General features: G+C 44.5%; 1 protein-coding gene across 1 annotated transcript in view; it reads left to right on the top strand.

Moving 5' to 3' along the window:
• The first annotated feature begins 6 nt into the window (after positions 1-6).
• EPC2 (enhancer of polycomb homolog 2) overlaps positions 7-18,498 on the top strand; it is a 53,276-nt gene continuing 34,784 nt past the window's right edge. The window contains exon 1 of the mRNA XM_018566779.1: positions 7-175. Coding sequence (XP_018422281.1) covers positions 23-175 — 153 coding nt within the window. The 5' untranslated portion in view covers positions 7-22. The remainder of the gene's footprint in view (positions 176-18,498) is intronic.

The following is an 18,498-nucleotide window of genomic DNA, read 5'->3' as shown; positions in this document are numbered from 1 at the left end:
CCCTCCTTCCACCCCGGCCACCATGAGTAAACTGTCTTTTCGAGCACGGGCTCTGGATGCCGTCAAGCCGCTGCCCGTCTACCGAGGCAACGACATGCCCGACCTCAACGACTGCGTGTCCATTAACCGGGCCGTGCCGCAGATGCCCACGGGGATGGAGAAGGAGGAGGAATCGGTAGGTAATCCCTTTGTCAGACATTGGCTATTCACGAAGGCACTTACGCCGGCCGGGCTGCGTAGGGCGCGCTGTGCGCAGCCTAGCTTACGTTACGTAGGGGAGGTGGACGGCGTAGTTGGCGGGAGCCGCCATGCTTGTGGCGTGCGAGGCCTACGTCACTGTGGAGCTGGAAGGCTGGCGTAAGCTGCGCTGTGAATAGGAAGTGTACGCAGCTCAGCCCGGCGTGTTTGATAACAACTGGAGTGCTGCATGGCTGGCTGTCAGTGTGTATGGAGGGCCTACAGCACATCTCAGACCCCGGACTGTACCCAGAGCTATTTGATCACTTATTTATGACATAATAACACATCTGAGCTGGTGACATGTGTACTTTTTAAATGTTGATATGATGTGGGCATTGTATGTGTGTCTATATAATTAATGCATTTGTTTTGATGCTTTATTACATGCAGATTGGTGTTTCTGTTGTGCATTTATACTATTCTGCATAGGCTTTTCCCCTTTGTTTTTTTTTCATTGATGCTCTTGACACTTCTAGCAGGATATTAAATTGCATCTAAATCCATTTACTAAACCTTTTTATAGGTTCTCTAACATTTTAATTGAATTTCAAAAGTTGTTTTCACTCCTTTTTAAAAAAAATAAATTTGTAGCTTTCATTTAAAATTCCCAGCGATCCCGCCATGGAGGTTCTCGTTCAGCCACTTCCTGCGTTGCCATGGTTTGTTCTACTGTTGTCACTGTCTGGAAGCCAGTCCAGGGCAATGATGTGCAGCAGATACTGAAGATGCATGTAGACAGGAAGTGGTTAGATGCGATTATCAGTACTGAGGCCCCATACATGCCTAAGTGTGAGCATAGTCGATTTATTATCATACAGGATTTATATAGCGCCAACAGTTTGCGCAGTGCTTTACAATATAAGGAATACGTTACAAGACAAGATGGTAAGGAGGGCCGGGCACGTGACTGCATGATTTAGAGGATTTTTTTGCACTCCTAATGTGCAGCACAGGAGCACAATCTTGTGTTTTTGGCCCCACAGACGTTTACATCGCAGTGACTGAAAACACTTCAGGTGCTCTCATTGAGCCTATAGGGTAATGTTAATACCTCACTCCCTCTAACTTTGTGAGGCAAGTGATGGCAGTGTAAGTCTGCTGTCCAGGTACCTCGCCAGAACTGTTTTTGGGTGCAGTAAATCAAGTAAAGTCACTCAGACTCCAAAACGATACCCAGTCAATCTCTTTATTGACCTTGGTAGTGTAACATCTCAAAGCGACATTTCAGAACCGCGTGGTTCCTTCTTCAGGCAAACAAGTCGTTTTGGAGTGCGAGTGACTTTTTACTTGATTTACGTGATCTGCGGAGGCATCTGCTGTCGCTAAACGCACCTACCCTACTATTGGGTGTTTCCGGTCAGGAGTGCGATGGGCTGCAGTTGGTTCGAAGTTTTTGGGTGCATGGTACCACTAATCCAATGCTGCTGACCCGTGGGTCCCCTACGTTCCCCTTGTACTGATGTCACTCCTCTTCTGGATCCTGAGAGTACCCCGGCACTGGACAGCAAACAGGAAGTGTCCACATCAGGCAGGCAGTGACATAGACACACTAAGAAGGACCCAGACAATTGTAAACAAAGGAAGAGCGAGGACGCGGAACCGAAGCGTCACATGACTGCGTATTTAGGAAGTAACAAGGGCATTAAGATCGTTTCTGGAGGTCTGCTTTGCATTATAAGTGTTGGGGCTTATTTATGACAAATTTATATTTCCCTCTTGTAGATCTTTTGACACCCAAGATAAAGTATCAGGTTCAGACAGAATCAGCAGAGGTTACCTGAGGTCTGTGTATCTGCTACCTGCCATTGCACACATTCACTGAGCAAAGGGAATATTTACTGAGATTAGTAAAAAAAATGTAAAACGTGAAAAATGGCCTGGATGGGAAGGGGGTTTAACACCGCGGATGTCAACTGGTTAATTTAATCGACCAAACATTTAAAATTTTTTTTTTTTTTTGTAATATTCTTTTTCCATTTGTAATAAGATTGTGTATGCAAAGTGAATGCAGGTTCACATTATTTACTAACATTCGCCTTGTATTTGAAATGCCTCTGTTCATTTAGTGAACCAACTCAGTGGGTGAGGTCAGACAAGTGGCTGTCACCCGTTCACACCAAAATCGGAAGGTAGTCGTAAGTCGACGAAGGGGTCAGTTGATTTGTGATGGTACCTTCTGATCCGTTGCGCTGCGATCTGTTTTGCAACGGATGCTAATGCAGGGCACTTGAAATAAATGGGGCTAGTTCACATTGAGCTGCAAAATAAGTAATGCATGTTCCAGGGTTTGTTTGTTTTTCAGCGTAATGGAGCAGTGGCAACTTGTACCATTCGCACCCATTAATTTTTTGGGTTACCTTCCATTGGCATCCGTTGAAAAAAATATTGCAATGGATCTGGTGAGGGCTCATCCACACCAAAGAAGGAAATCTCTAGTTAATGGAGGGTCCATTGACTTGCAATAGTACCTCCCAATTCCTTGCATTGCGATCCATTTTCCAATGGATGCTAATGGAAGGTAAGCCAAAAATGAATGGGTTCACATTGGTGGACAAGTAGTGCACGTTCTACCATTTTTTAATTTTCCCCCCCCGAGTGGAGCTGAGCAGTGTGAACAGTTCCCGTTGACACCCATTTATTTTTTAGGTTACCTTCCGTTGACATCCAATGAGAAACGGATCGCAACGGTTCTGGTGTGAATGGGGACTTCAGATGACGCTCCCATTCTGATTTCCCCAGTTTGTAACGTAAGATGTTACTATACTATTTTTTCCAAACTAAGCCATACCTGTAAAAGAAGACTGAATCTTCATCTTTCCTACTTGACGCCACATCCAAACGCCAAACTCTGATCCTAGAAATGTTCATGTGACTGCAGAAAAAGCAGCACTTCCGGGAGTGTCAATCTCTGGGTCCCCCCTCAGCTCTCACCGATTCCTCCTGCTGACAGGATATTGTAGTGATGTGGAGTTCAGCAGGAGGAACTGAGGAGACCCTTTGAGGTGTGCGGCAGTGCAGGTTGCAGGAAAGAAGTTTTTATATCTTCCTTTTATAGGTATAACTTGATTTGAAATATTTAGCATTGGAACAGGCTTGTTTTAAAGGAAGCTGTCAGGATGTCTATATGGGACCCTCTGTGTATCCCTTCTGGCAGTTTCCGTTTAAGTCTGAATTTTCATATTTGTCCATAAGCTCAGTCATGACTAGTTCTCTTTATAGGAGATGTCACGAGAGACACATGAAGGCTGTCATTGCTGGCCCCTTCTTAAAAGCCAGTCACCTGGCTGTCATGCTGACCCTCTTGCTGGAACTAATGTGCCAATGAGGGCCCCATTCACAGCAGCCGCTGCGTGTTGTGGTGCACATTACGTGCGCACACTTGTGTGCGACGTGATATAACATTGCATCACATTGCTTACTTTTTACATTTGTAATAGGCGTACATACAGTGCTCTTCGGTTCCATGCACACCTATATTTTAGGTGAAATTAGGGATTCCTGCTTCATGAACTTGCGATTTTCCTGCAGCAGGAATCCGTAACCTGCTGTTTACAAGCGGTAGCTGCAACCCATCCAAGTTAATGATCCGGTGACAGCCGCTGCATTTGAACACCGGCACATCACATGTAATTGTGAGTCCGCATCGATCGCGCATGTAGGGATTAATTTCTAACCGCAGGTAATTGTTTTAGATACGATTTACATGCGGTGTGCCGGCGTTCAAATGCAGCGGCCGTCACACGATCATTGACTTAAATGGGTGACAGCCGTCGCTTGTAAACGGCAGTTTAGGGATTCTTGCTGCAAATGGCAAGTTCCAGGCGCAGGAATCCCCAATCGCACCAACAATATAGGAATGAATGGGACCATAATCCGATACTGCTGAGACAGAGCCATACAACCTAACAGCTGTGTACTGTCAGGGTATACTTTATTACATACAGTGTGTGTGTGGTTCATTTAGAGGTGACCTCTCACTCCAAAGGTGATGGGGAAATGATCATAATCTGACAATCGAGATCAAAATCTAATCATGTGACCAGCCATAGAGATACAAATTTGCACGCTTACAGCGTTCCGCAATTAGTCTTTTAGTATCTAGTAATGTGCAATAACCATTAGCAGGCAATCAAATGTCAGTGCTGCAGTCATATCAGTTAGGTGATATCTGATTGGTTACTACACTTTGCCCTTACGTTTATATGTCTGATAGAACCTTGGTACGAGTGCTCTTAGCAGTGTTGGTAATCAGAAATTGTCATCAGCCAGATGAAGATAACACAGGTGCATTTGCATGCGTAGATCTTCGCACGCGGTATGTCAAGTGCACTCCACCGCAGCTGTCAAATGTGGTTGTGTTGATGTCATGAAGATTGGGCCTCCCGCACAAGGGGACTTAATTGCATATTGAAGCCCTAAAGAAAATGTCAAGTATGCATGTACAAGGAGGCTATCACAGTACAAGTGGTCCATAGTCTGTAATACATCATGGTACACTGCAAAGAAGGCTATCAAATACCTTAGAAAGCAGTTGTCTGTGATCATGTGACTGCAGGGGGGGCGTGGTTTTGAGAGGCGTATTGACAGCCATACTTGGGACAGGAGCCGCTGTTGGAAAAAACTGCAGGGGGCGTCAGCCTTTCATAGAACAGGACTCAGTGGGGTTGTATTACGAAAGGCGAATATGCCGTTTAATTTGCAGGGGCACTTTCCCATTAGCCTGGTGGTGATCACCTGACTTCCACCATCCAATCATGTGCAAGCAAAACATACAGTACCTTGTTTTTTGTTTTGGTCTTTTTTTTTCTTTGCTTACGATTGGGGTATTCTCTGCAAAGTTTAATTTCACCACATTCAGTAAGCGAAGTGCAAATTTCCTTGTAAAGTGAACAAGCCTATTTGCCTTTAGTAAACCAACCCCAGCATGTTGGCACGGTGTCCTATAGAGTCCAGTGAAGGGAGCAAGGATCCACACTGACCACACTACCACAGATAGTGGTCAGCCGATAGACAGCCGTGGTCAGAGCTGAACAGGAAAATGTGCAGCATAAGGGGACAGAATTACCAGGCATTTAATCTGCGGTCACATTTATGAATCGTTAACATTTTTCTGCTTTTCAAATGGTATGTAAAGAGGTTTTAATTTTTTGGGATTTACATACACTTTAATGCTGCTAGCAGTTTTCTTGGTGTGAGCAACACTTCCCCAACACAGCCCTATATGATAGCACTGGTACTCGCTGTACAACATGGGTACATGTGGAAGTGTTTGGTGCTTTTCCTGTTCTGCCCTTTTGTGCATGCTTATTTTGTGATGAACACAGTTCTACTGGATGTGGATGCAGATAACGTGGTTATCCTAGACCCCGAGTCTCGCCCCTTAAAGTAAAGATAATAGTCACCAACACTCGTAATGTGCAAAAAGGATAGCACTTTTATTGATCCGTCACATGCGTCAAAGCCAAAGTTTTGGAGCCGCGTAGGGTCCCTGAAACGTTGTCTTCTTGATGCATGTGACGTATCGATAAAAGTGCTATTCTTTCTGCACATTACAAGTGAGTGCTGGTGACTACTATCGTTGCTTGGATTGTTACACTAGGCCAGTGATTCTCAACCTGTGTAACCGCAGGACCCACATTTGTCCGCGGTCATTAAGTCGCGACCCAAGTCGCACTGCAATGGAACGCACGGCAGCGTGGGCTGCTGTGCTGGAGTGCCATCCATATGTGTATTGCTTGTGCAGCTCACATGTGCATCTGTAGAGGTGCCGGGAGCCAGAATGTGATGTCACTCCTGTCCAGGCACCTCTATAGGACATGCGAGGGAGCTGTAAGCAATGCATGTATGTAGGGAGCTCCTTCGCGGCCATACCCCCAGTCCACCTCAAGTCAACACTCGGCGGCCGGCAACATATTTTGAATGGCTGCTCGGTGTAAGAACTGACAGTGCTGCGCTAGGGGGAGGCCGAGGAGCCTCTCGCCCAGAAAAGTGGAAGGCATGCAGTGACCCACTGAACATGGGGTTGCGACCCACTTTTGGGTCAGGACCCACCAGTTGAGAACCAAGGCAGTAGGCCATCCGGGTCGTCATTTTGAGCACCAACGGATATTTTGTGTGGTTCAAGCGTTGTATGGTGTGCAGGTGATTCTCTAATGCTATTGGCCCCTTAAAGTGACACTAAGCTCTGGAGTTAAATCTTAAAAATGTATTCCAAGTACCTCAACTAATAACAAAAATGTATCTTATTTGTGTATCACTCGGCTGTAGATCCTCAAATCATCTCTGAATTGGTGCTGACACTGTCCTTCCTTCTGGAGGGTGGCTACTTTAGTTCCCCATGGTACCTGTGTGCATTGTAAAGTAGTTTCTGCTCCAAGCTCACTCCCTTGATGGACTACAATCTCATGTTTAGTTTACTAATTTGTATTGAGATTGTAGTCCATCCTGAGAGTGAGCTTGGAGCCGTGACTACTTTACAACACACACAGGGACCATGGGGAACAAAAGCAGTCACCCTCCAGAAGGAAGGACAGTGTCGGCACCAACTCAGACATGATTTTTGAGGATCTACAGCCTAGTGACACACAAATAAGATACATTGTTAATAGTTCGGGTACTGAATACATTTTTAAGATTAGACTCCTGAGTTTATTGTCACTTTAACCATAGTAAACTGTCACTTTACTTTTGCATATGTACTGCATAGAGCCACATTGTTGTATGTTTTGAAATATGGAGCAACCGAAGTGTGAAATATGTGCTATGTTGTTTTTGCAGCCGCCTGGTGTAGCGAATTGTGACATTTATGCTTTTTGCTATAAAATGTTTAGGTCAGTGACTTATTCTTTGTATTCTGATGTAATATTCCTCTTATTTAACATACATTTTGCTGCATTATGACGGAAGCCCCTTGTGTCACTTTGTTGTGGTGTATATTAGGTGTTTATGTAAAAGAAAACATTTAATACTTGTGACATGATGCGATCTGCCATATAAACATGTAAATAGTGACATATTTGTCGTGTATGATCTGATGATAATGCCCATATTTATTTCCATCTATATTATTTGTGGCTTCATGAAGTGACTTGTGTCACTGTTGTTGTGTATGTAAAAGAAAGCAGTGTTTTTGTGTAAGATTACACAGTGGGGAATGATGTATTTATAATGTTGTGAAGTAGGACGTCTCAGATCTTATTCTGTATTAATAATGAAAGCTTATCATGTCATTGGTATTGTGTCTCCGTTTTTTCATATTCGGAGATCAGACTGGTCTCCTGCGTTGAGGGCCAGCGCTGACTGCACACGGATCTCACTACGTGCGTTTATCCCTCACGTGTAGGGCTGCGATGGTGTGTGTGCGTGTGTGTGTTTATGTCTCCTGTGTAATGGCACACGAGTAGTGAGTGAACCCAGATACGTTTCATCAATGAATTCTTCGCTCCACCTCACCAAGCTGGCCATTGGCTCAGCGAGATTGTTTGTTTCTGTCGCTGGTGATCCCGCCTTGTTATGTGACGAAGTCGGATTTGATTGGCTCACGCCACACTTTCCTTTCCTTTCTTCCAGACTAGCTGGAGATCATTTTACTCTGTGTGTCAGCTCGGGAGCAGACATCAAAGCCAGCGTGTGTGCCTGGGCATAGCTTCTAATCCCAATCTCACATCCATGGACGGGGCTTTGTGTCCATGAAGACAGCGTGTGTTTTAAGAAAATAACGCAATGAGGATTTTCCAAACCGATAGCAGTCAGAGTTCATATGAATGCAGCCGGTACGGGTCAGAGACGATTCATTGCAGATGTTGCTGTACGTTATTACACAATTCAGTCTGTTAGCGAATCAGCCTGAATGTGTTTTCCTGTCCGCCTAAGCTTGTTCTCTTCTCAGTACATTAGGTACGGCCACATCTTTTCTAGAAGACATACATTAAGCCAGTTATTCATTAGAATCTTTGTTGGTGCATTTCAATAATTAAAGATGAATTCTGATTGGTTGGTCTTGGCAACTGCCCTGAATATTTTGGTTTTTCATAAATCAGCATTCTTTAAATAGCATCAAGCTGTTTCTTGTTGCCTTGTGTTTTGATGTAGTGAATAATTTATGTGCCAGACTAGTGAAAAGGCCTCTTACAAAGCGAATGAGTAATCTACAAACCGATGACGCTACGCAGGAACACGCTATAAATAAATCTTTGTTTACATAACAAAAGCTTTATGGATAGCACTTGCTGGAAAATGTTTGGCATCGTACATTAGGTGCTGAACTCAGCCTGGCGTCCGTGCGTATCCGACCGGTTGTGTTTTGATGATGGCTTCATTTTAATAGTGTATTTCATCTTTTGTCTTTTCAGTCTGTAAAGTCCAGATGAAGGTTTCACATTTAGTCTATTTTCACATTTAGTCTATTTTATCGATTGAGTCACACTTTAGCATTGAGCTAAGTCATAATATCCCTTTCCTACTGTGTGGCGAAGTTGCATGCTTTTTAAGTAGAACAAATATAAAGTTTGAATTAAAGCGCAATTCCAGGCTGCAGTTCAAAGCCATTACACATCTAGTAAGGTTATCAAGTCTGAAGTGTACTTCTTGAAGCCTCTGCTATGTAATCCTTCTTCTTTTTTTTTTCTTTTCCTGAACTCCGTTTTACTACTAATGCTCCCAGTTCTACCTCTGCTTTGCACAGTCCATAACTGTATGTTACTATTGATGTCTAGTTGCAAGGAACTGTTCCCATTGCCAAGTTTTATCTAGCATGTGGTGGTGGGAAACACTGCTGATTCCACAACATTTTTCTGTGCCTCCCAGATGTGCAGGGGATTGGGGGGCACACACCCAATGGTTGCATAACACAAACGTGGATATATCTCAAGTACCACAAACAGGAGAAATGCCACAAAAAAAATGATGTACTTTACTTGCCCCTTCTGCCATGTGACTGCTCAGGTCCTCTCTTCAGTTTTATGGGGTAGCAGGAGCATGCCAAATGTCCTCTCATACCTGGTAGTACTACGATTGTAACTGGGCATCAGTAGGGATCAAAGCTGTGCTAATTTATAATTTTTTGGCTCTGAAGGATGCTTAGTACAGTGTGTGTGTGTGTGTGTGTGTGTGTGTGTCATAAACTCAGACCTCCAGGGCATACCTTCTATTCAAAGCAAGTAAAGTATTTGTACTTCCTGTCCATGTGAAACCTTTCTGATTAAACCAAAATTTGCAATTTTGGTGCATCGGTTGACTTAATGATGACTCGCTCACTGCTTGATATAATTACATACAAATGATTTTCGCTTTCAGGACAAACCAGGCTTTTATTTGGAATGTTAGTGTATGTATGTATATGTGTGTGTGTATGTGTGTGTGTGTATATATATATTTGGTTTTTGTGTGTGCACTGATATAAATAATAATGATGTGGTTGAAAAATGTGTGTACCTTTTTTTTTATTTATTTATTTTCTCCTCTTGGTTGATTTAAGTTAATTGGAGCTAATTCACGACTGATTACAAAATCATTCCATCCGAAAAAGTAAACACGGTATTGTAAATTGGGTAATTTTTTTTTTTTCCTTTTACAAACCTGTTTAAAAAATAGGACCATGTTTTAAAAGGTATTTCTCTTTTGATCGTTGGAGAACAGAGCTCTGCTTTTGGATCTTCATCTTCTGGGTATAGGGATGCACCGATACCGGTTTTTCAGTATCGAGTACCGATATTTTTCTTGGTTTTCTAGCCAATCAGGAAGCCGGGAGGTGGGTCATAACCCACCTCCCGGCTTCCTGATTGGAAACGAAGCCGGCTCCATGCTCCCTCAGCACATAAGTTCCATTATCGGAGGTAAGTATCTGGGCGAGTATGAGTACTCTTCCCAAAAACTTTGTATTGGTGCATCCCTAGTATACTGCCACCAGCAGATGCAGGACATCTAAACAGGACATCCGAGGAGTGTGGAAACTGGATCCAGCTCAGTTATTAGCCTTGTGTCTAGGAGCTAGGACATCAACATTTTCTCGTGATTTGATAGCCTTGGGCTGCAAAATAGTTTGACACATCTCCTCAGCAGAGGTTTTTCTCCTCCAACCGGCATTTCTTCCCAGTTATCAAAATTGCCAGATTAAAGCTGCTTTTCCTTCTTCTTTTTTTTTTTTTTTTTTTTTTTTTATGAATACTTTTTAGTTTACATAGTTTTTACATTATCAACTGGAGTTCTGCTTTAATTGACAGTTTGGTGAAGGGGTTAGTTAGGCCAGCCTTCCATAACTGACACCATTTTGTAGCTAGCATTTTAGTTTACATTTAGGGAGAACTTCAGTATGGATGTTTTTCGTGTATAGACACACTAACTATATTATTTCAGTTGTGGAAATTTTTTTCCTTTTAAAGCTGTCTGCAGAGTGACTTTCAGGATAAATGTTGCTTTAGGATATGTTGAGAAAACCTATTTGTGTCCAGTTGTTGTGTGGGAGTCAAGACTATCACTTTCCAATTTCCACACTTAAATTCTAATAAACGCTCAATTTTTTTACATCCTCAGAGGATTTTCCGGGGTCACTGTGTCAAAGGTGGACCTGTATTTCTCTGTCCTTTCATTCAGAAAGGAGTACATGATGATGCATTCTACTATTAACTAGGAATGCGCCGTACAGAGTATTTGGGCGAGTTTTGGGCACCCGGCTTCCTGATTAGCTATGATGCCGGGCGCCGTGTAATGACTCGCTACCGAGAAGCGGTCTCCATGTTCCCTGCTGCCCGTTACCCGGGTGGCGAGTCATTACACGCTACCCGGCTTCCTTAATGGGACTTCTGGTAGGGCTGCAACTAATTATGATTTTCATAATCGATTAGTTGATCAATTTTTATTTTCTCAATTGGATAAAATAAATACCATCCTTAATTTAACATAAAATACACAAATGCCGTGTTACAAACAAAGTTTTCTTCAAAATCTGCATGCACAATTTTTTTGCAATCGTACTGCACTGGATCGCATGGATCACACTGTGGGTGGGAAGCGTCTTTAGGGTGCCATTACAGGGGTGTGGAAATTTAAAAAACAAACAAAAACAAACTACTTGTCCAAGGGCTAAAGCGGGGGGCAAATCTACTTGTCCTTCATGACAATCTACTTGTCCTGATACAAAAAAATAGGGATGCACCAATACCGGTTTTTCAGTATCGAGTAGGGCTGCAGCTACCGATTATTTTCATAATCGATTAGTTGGCCGATTTATTAAGTTCGATTAATCGGATAAAAAAAAAGGCTCCAGTGATGGACTACTAGTTTTTATTGAGATTGTAGTCCATCACAGGAGCAAGCTTGGCGCGGTGGAAGTGTGGTGTGCAATATAGTACATTATACAGCGGCGCAGTGCAGAATACCAGCAGCTATAGAGGAATACAGCAAATCGCAGCAATATTACATTATGCTATAATGTACTATTGCTGGGATTTGTAGTCCTCTGTAGCTGGTGTTGTTCTGCATTGCGTTGTATAATGATTATACTGCGCAATGCAGATTACCACTGACCAGTTATAGAGGAACTACAAATCCCAGCAATTATACAGCACAATGGAGAATACCACCAGCTATAGAGGAATAAGAATTTCCAGCAATAATACATTATACCGGGTGTTTAATATATTATTGCTGGGATTTGGTGTTCCTCTATAGCTGCTGGTGTTCTACAGTGTGCCGCTTTTTTTTTTTTTAAACAGGAAACATTAAAACAGGTCCCCCTTACCTGTTTCTGAACCCTTGTAAGTCGCGGCGTCGTGCGTCCGGCTTGTGTGGTGGGCGTGGCATACACGGCGTGGTCGTGGCGTGCGTACCGTAACTCGTACCTGTTCCACCATAGCACCCCTGTACTCCTGTTCCACAACGGCACCCCCACACAACTATTCCAGCATTGCACGCCATAACACCTATTGCTCGTTGCACCTTCATACACCTGTTCCTCGCTTTACACCCATACAACTGTTCCACACTGCACCCCCACACCTATTCCACTACTGCACCCATACACCTGTTTCACACAGCACCCTTGTACACCTGTTCCACCACATCACACTGATACACCTGTTCCACACTGCACCTCCATACCCCTTTTCCAACACTGCCTCTCCACACTGCACACCTGTTCCACCACAGCATCCCTGCACACCTGGTACACACTGCACCCCTATTCCACCACTGCACCCCCATACACCACAGCACCCCCACACACCTACTCCACCACTATATCCCCACACACCTGTTCCACACTGCAGCTCCGTACACCTATTACACCATTGACTTGCTTTCAGAAGGTGGGCCCTTGACTTTTGGCGGGCCAGCGACGAGTGAGGAAGATCGCGTTGAGTAGAGCAGCGCGTCCCCGGCTTCAGCGTCCTGTGCATGGGGGCGTGGCTTACGCGGCCTGTGCCGTGGGCACGGCGGCCGCAGCAGGAGCAATGTGTGGCTCAGGCCGCATGTGGAGCCCCGAACAGGCAAATCAATCGATAGCCGACGAATCGACGGTCGAAAACGTTGCCAACGTTTTCAATCGGCGATTTTAATCGACTAAATTGATTAACTGTTGCAGCTCTAGTATCGAGTACCGATATTTTGCTTTCGGATCTTGCCGACACTGAATGCTAATACCGGGGCTTCCCTGGTAATCAGGAAGCCGGGCAGCGGGTAATGACATCCCGCCCGGTTTCCTGATTGCCACGGAAGCCTGCTCCATGTTGTTTGGCCTGCTTAATTGTGATTGGGCGGGAAATCTGCTTCCTGGCCAATCAGGAAGCTGGTCAGCGAGTAATGACCCGATTGACCGGGAAGCTGGCTTTCCAGCCAATCGGCAAAGAGCCGGCTTCCCGGCCAATCGGAAAACCAGGAGGCGCGTCATTACTTACCGCACGGCTTTCTGATTGCACGGGAAGCTGGCTCCATGTTCCCCTACGACACTACCAGTCAGAGGAAATTTTCATCTCAACGTAAATTCCAATATCAGGGAGGGTATGGGGGCATTTGGGCGAGTACGAGTACTCGCCCTAATACTCGGTATTGCAATGATACTAGTATCGGTGCACCCCTAATCAAAAAATATTTGACTGTGCTAAATAGCGCTTCCCACTGGTCAGCGCAGTCATCTGACCACGTTGACCAATGAGTGCTTGCAATTTGCGAGCGAAATTCAATGGGGAAATGCAATGGGGAGGACTGCGCTGGACAGCAGTACGGGGTACAGATAGTACTCCCATACTGGCGGAGGGGAGGGATTGTTCGCCGAAAGGTAAGTATAGCCAGGGGGGTGGCGCTTTGGGAGAGACGGGGCCAGATTTCATCGTGTAATTTAATTTTTCCATATTACCTGGGAAAATGAACTTGCCCTTTAATGCACATTGTGTGTGTAAAATTCCGGCGCCCGAAACTGCATGTCCCGGGCGTCGGGCGATAGGAATTCTATACCCCTGCATTGAAATGAATGGTACTGTTGCACCTCCCTCAGCAGAATTTGTCAGCCCGAAACCGAATTACTTTTTTCCCATATTTTTTTTTTAAATGTATTGTAAGCACATGGCCCTTGAGTAGCTTCAGCCAGAGAATGACAATGTTCTAGCAAAGATTGTGACAGGGTTGGAATGTGTGACCAGTCACGTGGTCACACGTTCTAACGTAGTCATGCCCATTTGTTTCCGGTGTTAAAATATGTGACTGGCAAAAGGTGTAGAATTCAAAGCTTTTTCAGCTGTTCCAGGGCAGATCGGCATCACGGATTGTATGTGCAGGAGAACCGATCTACCCTGAAACAGCTGATGGGTCCTGAAATCTCACTTCTATCCGACTATGTGAAATGTCAGATCGCACTCGCAGCCGGTCACACATTCCACCGCCGAAAAACTGGACGGGATTAGGTTAGCATGTGTGACCACGTCAACGGTCACACATTCTAACGCAGTCACAGACTTTGATAGAACAACGGCTCCCAGTGGCAAGATTCTGCAGACGGCAGCTGAATGTAAATAGATAGGTAGTGGGCGGGTGCAATAGTCAGCCTGCTATTGGCCTTTCAGATTGCACTGGCCAATAGCAGGCTGGCTATTGCTTGCTGTACCCTTCTCCCAGCTTGATGGAGAATGTGATCCAACCAGCTAATCAATATTGAGAATAGTTGACAACACTTCTCATAATCGATTAGTTGGTTGTGGCCCTAACTTCTGGTATCGGGAACTAGTGAGAAAAAAAATATCCGTACTCGATACCGAAAGACCAGTATCGGTGCATCCCTGCTATTAACTGGGTGAATTGGAGTGAAAAATTGAAGGCATATGTAAGCCGCAGTAGTAGATTCTGGATGAAACGCAATTTTTTAGGGTGTTTTGTTACAGCACAATTTTCAGTTTCCCATCAAAACATTTCAGTGCGCATTACACTCGCAGCAGGTGATTAAGCTCTAGAAGAGTCTTTACGGATTGTCAGATAGTGAAGATTGAACTTGCGTGATCTCGGCATCAGAAGATGCTCCTCCATTTACTTTGTTGTCACCAGCAGTGACTCCAACAGGTTCATGTGAAGTTGTCAGTGGACTTGGTACAGAAATCAAGTCCGTTTAGTTGTACTGATACAAATGTGGACACACAAAGATGTAATGTTGGAGAATATTTAGCATTAGAGAGGCAAAGGTTCGGGAAACATAAGTCACTATAACAATGCAGCAAAGATCATCTATATATTGCACCAAATCCAAATAAAATGTCATCCTGCGTTAAATGTTGTGAGGAATAAGATTGTCTTTTAAAATAATGAGGATTTTCTAGAAATGAATAGTCGGTGTACCCGGAGCACTATAGCAGCTTTCAGCTCATGTCTCGGTGTGATCCTGCAAGGGTCGAGTCTGTCAGAGCTCATCCTTGGCCTCCACAAACTATCTTTGCTCAGTTTCATTTATAAAATTTATTAAGGCTGGTAATGATTAAAATTTTTGTGTTTGATTAATCGAAATTTTTTTTAATCGATTGATTAATTTTTAGTGTGATCCTAGTTCATTGTATGACTTCATTGCTGTGCTTTATGTGTATAGGCCAATGCCTTGTCTGGCACTCGTGCAGAGAGTTTAAAAAAAAAAAAAATTGATAAAAATTTTTTTCTACAAACTAGCGTCCTCCTGTCACCCTAAGCTCAGTATAGCGCTATACTGAGACGCTACTGCTCGCAATATACTGAGCCGGTGAAGCGGATCCCGACAATTATGTCTGCATCCGCCCAGCTGCGTGATTGACAGCTGGCTCTGCCTATCTAGAGGCAGAGCCAGCTGTACCCGCCCCGTCCGTTCCGCCAGTCAGCGCTGGCGGAGCGGGGACAGGGGAATCCAGCCCCTCCCCTGTCACGGCAGAGAGCCGTGACAGGATCGAGAGGTGAGCGAACGCTGGTATGTGTTCGCTCACCTCCCGATCTACTGAGCCGACCTGTGACAGTCTCATTGTCACAGGTCGGCTAGAACTATGAGGTGAGTGAAAAGCACTCACCTCATAGTTCTCCTTTTAAGGGATCGCCTAAAGGCAGTCAGAGTGGGAGATAGTTGGACATGTTGGGGTAAAGAGTTCCAGAGGATGGGAGAGACTCTAGGGAAGTCCTGGAGGCGAGCATGGGAGGAGTTAATGAGGGAGCTGGAAAGCAGGAGGTCTTGGGAGGAGTGGAGAGGATGGCTAGGGTGATGCGATGAGACCAGGTTTGAGATATAGCCGGGGGCAGAGTTGTGGATGGCTTTGTAAGTCGTTGTTAATATTTTGAATTTTATCCTTTGGGCGAGTGGAAGCCAGTACAGGGATTTGTTCACTGTTGTCTATAAAGGGATGTTTTAATGTTTTAGCAGTCTTGGGCCACGTTGCCTTTAATCCACCTTGTATGTAGAAAACACAGCACGTTGTGATATAGGAGGTGCTGAAGGGAGACCCTGTGGAGGCTGGAGATCGGCTGTGACTGAACGAAGAACAGGCATCCCCAAGATCAGATAATTCAATCCCTTTATTTTGTTAACTTGGTAAGCATATGTTCTGAACTTTCAGAACATATGTGTCGAAAAAGGTTTCCAACCAGCTCCTTTGATCAGCTGAGGAATGCCAGGTGGAAGGGTGCCGACAGTGGTACCCACAGTGTGAAATTCGTCCCGGCTTAAAGATGTATTGCTTGCTCTGGTGTTGCCAGGAGATGATTCCGTAGTCTGTAGGGGTTAGTGTACATGGGCACTAGACTTCAATGCAAGTCAGACCCAGCATGCTTTTAGGGAAATAGTTTGTGTTTTGAGATGTTTGCTATTCATTCTTATTGACTTGTATCAAAGGCAACAATACATGCAAAGTAACACACTTTACAAATGAAAGTCTACACTAGCCATTGGTGTGATACAAGTACCTGAGGAGCTCTTTATATTATATGGAGACTGGTTCTCCTTATTTCCTGCAACATTAACCTCCCAGTGGATGACATTTTAAATGGGTTTATAGGAAAGAGCTGTTTCTCTGCTTTTCAGGACCTTGATCAATGTGGATACCCTTTTATATTGTAGTATCAACTGAACAGGAACAGATTACATACTGTACCTTTTGTATTCCTGCCATGGACCACCCACCATTCAAAGCTCAGAACGCAGAAACCAAAGAATAAGGCTGACCATATATTAGCAGTGCATGAACGAGAGCCGTGTGCTGAATGAGATCTCTCCCTCCCCCAAACTCAATACATCGTCCCGTCTCTGCCGGTCTATTGTATTATGACCGCGGCTGGCTGCCTTTAGATAGGCAGAGCCAGCTGTCAGTCACGCAGCTGGGCGGATCCCGGCACAATTGTCGGGATCCGCTTCAGCTGCGGCTTCTCAGTATACCGCGAGCCACAGCTTGCGGTATACTGCGGCGTCTCAGTATACCGCTAGCTACAGCTCGCGGTATACTGAGCCTAGGGTGACGGGAGGACGCTAGTTTGTGTCCTCCCGTTACCCTAAGGAGAACTATGGGGTAAAGAATTAACCCCATAGTTCTCCTTTAATGACACATTGCCATTCGATGGCAATATGTCATTAAATAGACTATTGCTTTACTACTATGGTGTGCTGGTGACATTATTTCTTCATTTATGGTATACACGGTGCAGTCCGTGGTCACTATGAGCACCCACCCATACGTGTTCCTTCCGGTAAGGAGTGCAGCAAGACCTCTGGTTCTGAGTATTGTTGGCACTACAGACCCACTAATTGGCTCCTTGTTCTGCACCTTTATAGGAGATGCTAAGGCTGATACCAGGTTCAATTCACAACTGTTACTAGAACTAGTTGGTTTGAAAAATATAGTGTGTCTGTGTGTGTCAGTACTCGCTACAAAAAAAAGTGTGTAAAATATTTGTATTTTTCTAAAATCCACACCTCCTCTGAAGTTTGTGTACCGTGTGGCTATTACAGGGCTGCAAAATAATTTGGATCCTTGGGAGCCAGGAGGAGAGGACTACAGGGCGCCCTGCATCATTTCTTGCTGATGTAGAACCTACACATATAAGCCTAATCTTCATTGACCAATCGGAGGCAGGGGGAGTGTCAGCGTGGGGAATTTAAAAATGTGTATCTCCGCTTCAGAGCTAAGGGCAGTGAGAAGGAGCGTCCGTCTGCTCCTCTTCAGTGGTGGTGCAGTACACGGTTCTTGTACCTGGATCCATCCTCATACTCTGCAGGCCTGTGCTGTACATAAGGTCGGCACGCTACAGTATGTACAGTACAATATCGCTCCCATTTCCTGAATATACAAGAATCCTCTCCTCTATTATCACCACTGTTAGTCCAGCTTGTTCCACAGCTCAGCGTCCTCTATCTATTGGTAGCCTCAGAGCTAAGAGTAGAGGTAACACAAGCATTGCGATGCTCTCCTCCATCTCCTTGCCCATCTACCTTTTTGGTACACAATGTCCTGCCTCCTGTGTTACCTCCATCCTCAGACTTGAGGACACGAACCGATGCGGAGGGGGGCTGGCCATACACTGCTAGATTTTTGTCCAAGTGTTTATATGAAAACGGTAATCACAACATTCCATAATGCTGTCTGAGATTTGACGGAAAAAATATTGGTACTTGATACACAAAAAACAGTATAAGTGCATCCCTAGTCACAGCAGTGACATGCATTCCATACAAGAAGGGATCTGTGCACTCACTAATCCCCTCCTGATTTGGCCATTTGAAAGTGGCTTTATTTTAGCATAACCTTGTTTACACTGGAGAGATTCATCTATTGCAGCATA

This window comes from Nanorana parkeri, unplaced genomic scaffold (assembly GCF_000935625.1).
Source record: "Nanorana parkeri isolate BGI_ZX_2015 unplaced genomic scaffold, ASM93562v1 scaffold974, whole genome shotgun sequence".
In the NCBI taxonomy this organism is placed as follows: domain Eukaryota; kingdom Metazoa; phylum Chordata; class Amphibia; order Anura; family Dicroglossidae; genus Nanorana; species Nanorana parkeri.
This window is presented reverse-complemented; position numbering and strand designations above follow the sequence as displayed.